This window comes from Apteryx mantelli, chromosome 17 (assembly GCF_036417845.1).
Source record: "Apteryx mantelli isolate bAptMan1 chromosome 17, bAptMan1.hap1, whole genome shotgun sequence".
Classification (NCBI taxonomy): Eukaryota; Metazoa; Chordata; class Aves; order Apterygiformes; family Apterygidae; genus Apteryx; species Apteryx mantelli.
Window position 1 is genome coordinate 17,200,783 of NC_089994.1, and position 9,932 is coordinate 17,210,714.

At 57.0% G+C, this 9,932-nt stretch overlaps 1 protein-coding gene across 1 annotated transcript; it reads right to left on the minus strand.

Annotated features, from left to right (window-relative positions):
- Positions 1 to 25: 25 nt before the first annotated feature.
- HVCN1 (hydrogen voltage gated channel 1) lies at positions 26 to 5,952 on the minus strand. Its single transcript, XM_067307071.1, has 6 exons — positions 5,909 to 5,952; positions 3,696 to 3,955; positions 3,067 to 3,171; positions 2,532 to 2,763; positions 718 to 830; positions 26 to 365 (listed from the first exon to the last, which is right to left on the minus strand). The coding sequence occupies exons 2-6, from the start codon at positions 3,912 to 3,914 to the stop codon at positions 300 to 302; spliced, it is 735 nt and encodes a 244-aa protein (XP_067163172.1). The 5' UTR covers positions 3,915 to 3,955; positions 5,909 to 5,952; the 3' UTR covers positions 26 to 299.
- Between the last annotated feature and the right edge of the window lie 3,980 nt (positions 5,953 to 9,932).

Below are 9,932 nucleotides of genomic sequence, written 5' to 3' on the forward strand. Positions count from 1 at the left end.
TCAAATAAGTGGTACTTCCTGGATGTATAGCTTATAAGATGTCTTTATTAAATTATTTTGCAGCTTTGACTGTACAACTGTACAAGAAAGGTCTTATGAAATCACTGTTTACAGGGAATGTGTGTGTTTAATTTTCCAGTAAAACTATTTTTGCAATCCCAAGATCTAATCAAATGTTTATAGACAACACTATACAAGAGAAAGCAAAGCGATACGAAAACCTTTCAGGTCAAACGGGTACATTTCAACACTGCACTCTCTCCATGGCAGACTTCCCCACCTTCAAAAAACCCGGGCTCCTAGTTTTGCTCGCTGATGAGTCCATGCTGTTTTAACAGCCTGTTAAGCCTCTCGATTTCTTGCTCCTGTTGGAGACAGAAGTCAAGTCATTAATACAGCTCTTACCTTAAAATAGTTTCCCAGCTTCCTACAAATCTTCCCTTCCCTGAAATACATCTCCCTCTGCAGTGAAACAGGACAACCTGGCTAAAGCGAGTAGAACAGAGGTAGCAGTCGCTGCTTTGCAGTAGGAGCAGCTAAGGGAAGCGCTGGCAGGACAGGCAAGGCTGTGGTTCTGCAACCCAGCATGTCCCACAGCTTTCAGGTGAAGAAGCCAAGCTGGCAGTGGCAAGCTTGCGAGAGGATCCCGGGCCAGGCTGTCCGAGGGAGCAGCTGGAGGGCAGGCCTTCCTTGTTTAAATTTAAAGTGGTTTCTTACCTTCTCTGTGCAGCTGTATTCAAGTTGTTCAACCTTTGCTGCAAGTTGCAGGTTTGCTTGTTTTAGCTTGGAGACTTGCTGTTCGGAGCGGGTCTTCACTGATAAAATTATTCCTGCGGAAGAACACACAGCGGAGTCATTTTGCAGTGTAAAACAGCCACTAGCAGAGGTGAACAGTACACGGGGTCTGTACTCAAGGGGTTAAACTTGTTCCTCGCAGGCTCTGGTTCTGTCATCTTCAAACCACCCTTCCCAAGCGCCTTTCTTAATGAGGAGGTTTTTAAATTAGCCACCCTGGGGATTCAGGTACCGATACTCTGCTGGGAAGAGGCAGTCTGGCCTCAGAACCGAATGAATCAAACTCACTCAGATCCTGAATTTGAACTCATTCCCTTGGCAGAGCTCCGGGGGGACGTTACTCACGGCTTTGAAACAACGCGGAGCCGCGTTTTAACAGGTTTCACAGAGTCGGGGCCTCGCTCCGACACCAGCGCACAGCGCGGCCGAGGGAGCAGGGCTGTGTGTCCCCCCCCCCGGCAGGCGCCGGGTGCTGCTGCCCGTGTAACGGGACACTGCGTCCCGCTGCAACCAGCGTTGCGTTCGGTTTGCCAGGTTTGACTTTTGGTGCGACTCCGCAGCAGAGGCGCCGCTTCTCCTTGCGGCGGAGGTGTCGTTTCTCTACTGAATTACTGTTAGGTTATTACCCGTGAACTCAACCCCCACAGCGAAGGCAATTTCCTCCCACCCTTTTCTGAGGAAAAAAATAGCTTGGCGAGAGCGTTGAGAACAGCACGTTCTTCCTACCTGGCAGAGCGCTGCCCGGCTGCTTGCAGAACGACGCGCGCTAAAGCGGGCGGCAGCGCCTGCCCGTGTTTCCAGGGCTGCAGGCAGCAGGCCTGGCGCTTCGGGGCTCATTTCTCTTAAGCCAACCCGGCGATGCCGCTTATTTGCGTTGATAACACCAAATGTCTCCCACCTGCCTGTAACCCCACCACCATCAACCAAGAGCGACCAAGGGCAGCGAACCGTGCCGGGCCTTCGACACGCAGCACCCGAGCGGCACGAGCTCGGGGCGGATTTTGTCCGTCCCCTCCCATCGCTGCCGTCCCGAGCGGGTAGACGCGATGAGAAGCACGAGGGGGGAAAAAGATGATTTACTTGCAAATGCAGGACTGGTTTTCTCCTGCAAAACGGTGCGGTAAGAGACACCGAGGTGTCGGTGGCTCACGCCTCAATGCTCAAGGCCGGTTTGTCCCCGACCTGCTCTCGTGTCTGCCCCTTCCCGGCCGTTGCCGCAGGTGGAGCACGTCCACAGCGACGGCGGGCAGGTTGCAGACACCGTCCCGGCCATCTCCTCCCTTTACCCCAGCTAACAACATTATTTACAGCCGTGTCAAGTACCGAGCACTCGCCTAAAGGTCACTCGTGATGCACAGGACTCGGGACGGGACTTGGCCTGAGGTTTTATGCTGGAATTAGGGATAACCTCATTGCCACATTTTTTCTTAAATCCTCAAGTGACTTTTCAGGGAAGGAAGGAAACGGCTCCAGCTCCAGCTGGTTCAGAAATGTCTGAATTCACAACTTTGCAGCAATTTATAATTACAACACTGAAGCCAGGAAGGGAGGGCAAAGCCTGATTTGGGGACACGTTATATTCCCCTTTTTACGGTGAACCCTCCGAATCCTACTGAGGAAGATCCCGAGTAACATCCGGACGTTGCCTCCAGCGTTGCCGGAGACGCTCCCGGCAGGACGGAAGAGCAACTCCGGCCCCGGGCCAGCGGAGCCGCCTGGCCGCCGCGTCCGCCTACCGTTGACTATCCTGGCGATGCGCCACAGCCGCAGGAGGATCAGGAGCCCCACGGCTTCGAACTCGTGCTCCCGGAAGAGGAGGACCAAGTCGAGGACGAACGACACGATGACGACGGCTCCGTCCAGCACCTCAAACTTGTGGTGGAAGAACTCCCGGCGGTAGACGAAGACTTTAAACCCCACCTCGACCAGGAAGATGGTCAAAATGGAAAGGGAGAGGTAGTGAAAGACCTGGGAAAAGACAGCGCAAGTTTAGGGCCGAGAAAACCCCCCCCCTCCTGCAAGGATTCGCATTGCGCGGGCTGGACGACCTCTACCAAGCAGGGCATGCCGGGTCAGACACCACGAGGAGGAGGCCTGGAGACGGTTCTTCTGCTCCAAGGGACAGAGCGAGGGCTGCTGCGCAGCCAGCGGCCCGGCCAAGCTAAACCAGGAGGTGCAAAGCCCTGCTGGCCTGGTTGTCCTGTCTAGCAGGCTTTGAACCACCGAAAAGTGGGAAGTCACGGTTCCCTTGGAGACCTCCTTGCATTTTACCTTCGGGGCTATGTTATGTTTGTCCGGATGGATGATTTTCAAGTCCATAAGCAATTCCCCGAGCACCAACAAGGCATCCGCGATGACCAAGCAGACGACCAGGATCTGTCGGAGGAGGAGAACAGTCGTGAGACCCCTCGCGAGGCAGGTGGATCGGCTGGATGAGCTGACGCCATCCGGCAAGCCGGTCCCCAGGGAAGAGACACTCGGCCACCCCGGCCCCGTGCGGCCGGCCAGACCCTCCCTGCGTCCCTGAACCTGCTGGTTGCACCCGGGGGAGTTTTCAGTCGCGCCTGCTCCGGCGGCCCGTTAGCGGGTTATTGCTGCAAAGCCTCACGTGGGTAAAACCCCTCGGTTTCGGCTCAGAGCCGGCAGGTGCCTCCGCTGCCAGTGTGGGCTGGGGCGGCGTCACCGAGGCTTGTCACCGCTCGGCCGCGCAGGAAACACCTGCGCCCGCCTCAGTCACCCGTTTCCGATGCAAACGGTCCCGGCTCAGCAGGTAACGGGCCACCGCCGGAGACGCCGCACGGCTGCTGCCAGCCTCACGGTTTATCGGGCACCGGCCCTGGCGTGGCTTTGGGAAAAGCCTCGCCGTCGTTTCCGCTTTTCCTAGGTTTATTCTGCCTTACCTGGAACCTGTGGGAGCTGAAGAGCTTTTTCAGCACGTCCTGGATGGAGACGCGGCTCCGGGAGGGCTCCAGCTTGAGCTCTGACTCCGGCTGCTTCTCCCCGCTCTCCTGCCCGGCCTCCTCCTCCTCCTCTTCCTCCTCCTCCCATTTGCGGTAGTCGTTGCTCCATTGCACCGGGTCGTCCCCCACCACCGTGAAGTGCTTCAGGTACCTGGACATGGCTCCGGGTCAAGCAGGCAAAGCCCCGCCGGTGCCAGCGACTGAAACGCAAGAGCGGTGCGTTACCCAAAGCCCCGCCGGCGGCGCGGGGCCCGGCAGGGAGCCAATGTCCCCCGGGGAGAGCCGGGTCCTCGGCACCCGCTTCCCCGCCAGCGGCACGACCGGAGCGTCAGCCGGGCCCTGCTGACGGGAAGTTGCTCAATGGTGCTGCTGCCGCCGCGGGTTTTGCATCGCCTCCCCCGGGCTGCGAAAGCGCCCTTCGAGGCGGCCCGGCCCACGCAGCCGGCCGCCGGGCAGCACGCGGCTCCCGCCGCCCCGCGCGGCTCTCCAGGGCCGCCTGGGCGCTTCCCGCCCCGGGAACCGGCTCCGCTGCTGCCAACGGCCATTGCTTTCCCCACCGTCCCACGCCGGCATCCCGCTGCCGGCCCCGACCGGGGGAGCGAGGAGCAGCCGCCGGCTCCCGCGTCCCTCTTTCCCCGGGATGTTTCGCCGAGCCCCCGTCCCCCTCCCCGCGACGGCGAGCGGCTCCCGACCTGCCGCTCGGCTCCCCAGCGCCCGCTGAGCCGGCGGCCGCTCGCACGGCCCGTCCTCGCGTTACTGCGCGGCGAGGAACTTCCTTACAAGGTATTTCCAAACACCTCAAAACAAAACATTAATTGCCGGAGCAAAACACCAGCCCTTGTCGCGTGATGCGAGAGAAGGCAGCTGCTGATTCACCCTTGGAAAGAGCCATCGTGTTTCCATTAGATATTGATGGACAGGGTTTTTTGGTCAAAACCTGAGGGCAGGCGCTTTTCCTCACCTTCCCTTTGCCCCCTCATTCCCAAGCCACGCGGGCCGGCCCGGTGGCAGCGCACGTGGGGGGAACCCTCTGCTCGAGCAGCCGAACGGCTCCGGCACCTGCCCTGGTGCCCCGGGGTGGCCAACGTGCCCCTCCGGGCTGCGGCCGAAATGGGCCCCGCGGGGGCTGCCGGCTCCCCACCGAGCCGCGCTGTGGCTTAGCGCTGAAAAACATCCTGTAGAAAAGCCTCCACGTGCACCCGCGTCCGCGTTCCCCTTTTGCAACCCCCCCGAGCCGCTTCCTCTTTCGGATGCTGGGGCTCGGCCCGCGCTGCTATCAGCCCATCAGAGCTGTGGGGCAGCTGTCGGTCTGTCTGTCTGCCCCACAGGCTGTTCTCCTTTCCCCTCTGGTCCTGGTGACCGGCTCATCCCAGGAATGGGGCCCAGCCATGGCAGGAGCTGCTCACGGCGGCGGGGGGCATTTCCCATCGGAGGCCGGGGGGCTCCGAGCTGCGTCGTCGCCCATCCGCAGGAGGCGAGACGGACTCATTGCCGGCGCCGGGCACTGTGCCGACGCGCAGGGGCGCGAATCCCGGGTCCCGCAGGAGCCCCACAGCGGAGCGGGAAGCTCGCCCCACGCTTCGGGCCCCCGATCCCCACGCAGGCAGCGTCTCGCTCACCCATCTCGCAGCCCCTCGGCTCGGTGCGGCTGCGGGGCCGGGACAGACCCTGGGCGGTGGCAGCCGCACACAGCCAAAGCCTAAACTGGGGTGCGGGTGCCCCCAGCCCCGCTCTCCCCACACTGTCGCCACCGGCTGCAGGGTGACGCCGGCCGGGAGCGACGTCTGCGCCCCGCTGCCCAAACCGGGACGAAACGGCACTCGGAGGTGACGGCGCATCCCGGCCACGGCGGCGGCTCAGCTGCTTCGCGCGAGCCCCGACGGGACCCCGGGGCGCTTCTTGCCCGAACCCGCATCAAGTGACCCCCGAATCGCGCTGCGTCACGGCAAGCGACCACCGGCGGCTGGCGCTGCCCGGGGGAGGCGGTGGAGGCGCCCGGCGGGACCGAGACCTCCGGCCCGGGCCGCCCCCGCCGCGAAGCCGCCCCGAGGGGTCCCCGGCCGCCCCCGCTCCCGGCCCCGCCGCGGGGGCGACGCGCCCCAGGCCGAGCCCCCCCCGCCCGCCCGCTCGCTCCCCCCCCCCGGCCCCGGTACCGTGCGCGTCCCGGCTGCGCCCGCCGCTCCCCGGCCGCGCTGCGCCGCCCCCGGCCGCGCCGCCCCGCGCTGCGCTGCACCGCGCCGCCCCGGCGGGTCGGGGCCGCCCCCGGCCCGGCTCCGCCTCGGGCCCCGGAGCCGCCCCGGGCGCCGGCGCTCGCCGCCCCGCGCGGGCGTTTTCCGTTTCCGCAGCTCTGGCCCGCGCCTCGCCCCGACGTGCCCGTGAGCGGGATCCCGGCGAAGCGGCCGCAGCGCGACTCGCCGGCTCGTTTGAAGCGGCCGCGGAGAGGTGGCGCAAGGCGCGGGGCTCCGCCGGGACGGGCCGCAGATCAGTCCCGCCGGCGGGCCGGGATCGAAAGCGCTACGAAGGTGTAAGCCTTACAGATTAGGCTGCGATTAGCTTGCCTCCGTTTTATCGGAACTCACGGTTTATCGGAAGTCTTCTTCTTGTTTAGGGTTCTCCTCTCTTTCAAACGCGAGCTGGTTTTGGAAGGGCGCTGAGCAAACTCAGCTACAAAAAGGATCAGGAAACTGTTTCTGTTGTGCCTTCGTTGGGACAAACCTGAAATATTTCTAATTCTCCCCTAAAGTGGAGATGTCATTCCATCTTTCTATGCTTCTATGAAAACCTAAAGAAACTTGTTTCTCTGGAAGAGGTTTTCCCTCTAGAGAGCATCCTTCTGGAAAGCACTTAGAACTTTTCCTGAAACATGAGAATTTTCTCATCTCAAAGCGCATGAGTCCCTCCAGGTCCTCCTTCCCTGGGCACAGGGGATCGGTGTCAGCAAAGCCTTTAGAGAGCTCGGAAACTCCCACCCCCCTGCAGAAGGCAAAAGTGGTAACATCTCACCCCAAACCACCTACTTGCAGAGATCAGCTGAGTGCCAAGGACTGTAGGACAGCCAAGGTGAGGCCTTGGAGGCCACCACCAGCAATAGCAGGACTTCCACTCAGTTCAGGAGGGAGGAGTTTTATTTGGAGCGTTTCCAGCTATTTAGGTATTTTGACCTCAGCTGCATCCAGAAAACACTAATCCAATCAGCTAATGGAAGAAGACACCAAAAGAAGGACTGAAACTGCACATAGCAGACCTTCCTCCTGAGATTTTAACAAACCCACCCGTTTTCAGAGAGGAGTGTAGGTTTCAAGAAGAAAACATCCAGCTTTCCCTCCCCAGGGATCTGAGTGGAGTCGGTCTTTGTAGGGCAGACCAGGGTGGGTTTCCTTGACAAGGACCAGGAGTTTGTCAGCACAGCTGCCAAGGAGTTTACTGGGGTGATTACAAACACAAAGCCTCATTCTCAGAACTTAAATAAATAACTCAAGAACCGGTATGTTCCTAAAGAGCTCTGAGGGGCTGCGTTTTAACCATGTCCATGAGGTGCCTTGGAAATCCAGCAAGAGAAGATGATACCAGCAGAACCCTCGAGCTTGCAGTGAGGAGCACCAGGTGGCTAGGGCAGAGCAGCTGAGAGGGCTTCTGCATGATTCGAGGACAAAAACACAAAACCTGGAGTGTCTGCAGCACGACAGTCTATCCCATTAGCCGCCTCAGCCTAGAGCCTCCTCTTAAACCCCTTCCCACTGTATACGCTGCCTACGATTTGAACTCTGTAAGTAAATGAAGCGTCTAGTGCTTCAGGGAATCTTCAACCCAGTTCTTGCTATCAAGAAGATCCATTAGCAATATGTGATTTTGTTGGAACAAACTCTGACAATACTTTCCTCAAACTCCTCGTGTGGCAAAGTAACAGTTTTCTGGCTAAAGGAATATGTAAGAGCAATCTTCCAAGATTTACTATCATTTTTGCTATGCATCTTTATTTCATGTGCAGCTTGTATCATATAACCAGTTGTTTTCTTAATCAGTTTCCTGGAGGCAAGTCACTCGAATACATGCTGTGAATGTACTTACTATTTTCTACACTTCTATTTTTACAGAACACTTTTTCACAAGACAAATCTGTTAATCTCAGCGTGATCCTCTCCGCAGCAGAATGATGCGAGGTCACGGTTACGTGCCTGAGCTGCACGAAGTGAGGTCCACGCGCCGGGTGGCAGAGCCGGGAGTGCAGGTCCACCCTCAGCACTGCACCCGGCCCTTGGGACCACGCGAAGCAGCTGCTGTGCCCCGGGGGCAGGACGGAGGTTATCAGCCTTCCAGCTGCACCAGTCTCGAGTCTTGGCCCCTAGCAGTTGCAAATTGCATCGTGTAAGGGGCTGATACCACTGGGTATCAGTGCTGGGCACCTGCATTCAAAGCTGAACAGGGATAAAAATCAGCCAGGGGAATGAAGAGGAGCTCAGACTGCATCTTACAAAGAGAAAGAGCTTCCTTTAACTTAAAAACAAATGCCCATGAAAATGAGAGACCAGCAAAATGTTTTCTGATGCTGAGGCTCAAACCTCTCTTTTAAATAGAAGCAAGAAGGGTAGAAAACCTAACTGCTTTGAAATAGCTCAGCCTTCATTTTATCAATGAAGGGCTGCCTAAAATGAAAAAGCGGAGTGGATAATCCTCAGGGAAAGCACGCTTTGTATCACGCTTTGCAAACCACAGACTGCTTTCCGTGGTGCCTTAGGAGCCGATGGGGCGGCACGGGCAGCTCAGCCCCTCGCCCCTTCTGAAGCCCCGCCGTGGCCTCGGCACGTTGGCTGTGGGGTTTGCAAGGCTGAGCAACAAATAGCGGCCTGATGTGGTGCCTCCCACGTGCTCTCCTCTAGATTCGATTCTAATTCAAAAATTAATATTGTTCAAACTCAGGCCTAAAGTGCCTAATATATGTGTATGTACATCAAGGGACTTAGGTCCCTAAATCTCTTGTATCTTCCTATAGAGGCTGCCTAAGTACCTTTGGGGATCTGGTCTAATGTACACTGCAAGCAAAATTAATGTTTTGTTCTTGGTTTTAAAGTACTGCGGCTTCACTTAACAGCCTAGGACTGAAAGCCACAGCAGTGCTGACAAATCTTAAAGAGAACCAGAAACAGCTGAAGATGTCATGTACTGAAAAAGTCTTTGTAGAACTAGATGGTGAACAAGACTCGTTTCATTTGGTTAGAGAAACATAGTTATCTAGAAAAATATCCAGATCAATACAGCGTTACTGGTTACCACTCCTCCATGGGGTAACACACATTAAACCACAGACTGTGGCATCCCGCAAAAGGCACAAGATGAGGACGCCGGAAACCTTGGGTTTATTACAACTTTCCTGCTATTTTTGTGGTGACCTTCAGCGAGTTACAGTATCCCTCCCTGCTGCAGTTTGCAAAGTAGTAGGGATACTCATGGTATAGTCGATGTCTCCTACCAGTTACTGCTTGGAGGAAAAGCGTCCTTTCGCTGCACCTGTCAGTGTAAGGATCACCACTTGTAAAGCTGCTTTACTCCCCTCTTAAGTTAATGAAATTCTCTGATAGGAAAGTGCTAACACAAAGATAAAATGAATAGGTCACAGGCAGAAGGGCCTCAGTAAAGGTTTACGCACTATTCTATTCATTTGTTGTGTAAACTAGATCTTCATACAGCATCATTATGAAAAAACAACAGGAAAAGCCTGCAGCTGCTGTTCCTTCTCTCCCTCCGCTGATCAAAAAACCCAACGCCAATAGCCATTCCCGAGTAACGAGCATAAACCACCCTATGCCTATGCACATCTGATCATAACCCGTAACAAGATCAGTTATCCTTTCTTCCTGCCTCAAGCCAGCAGGAGAAGAGCCTTTTGTATCTCTGCTGCTGTGCTGCAACTTCCCTGATCCAGAGCAGCTGGTAAGCCCAAGACATTTGAAACACCCTGCTGGAACACGGCCATGCAGAAAACGCAGCCCCTTCCGGCGGCGCGTGTCACTTAAAATACATGTGCAGGGAGAAAAACAAGGCTGAGGGAAAAGGTGCGACATGTAAAATGGCCAGTGAGCTAACGAATGCTCTCGCAAAGAGCGGTGAATGCATTTCTTCAGATACAAGTCAAATAAAAACTGGTTTCATGTGTTATATTAACTAGATCAGTAAGGGAGG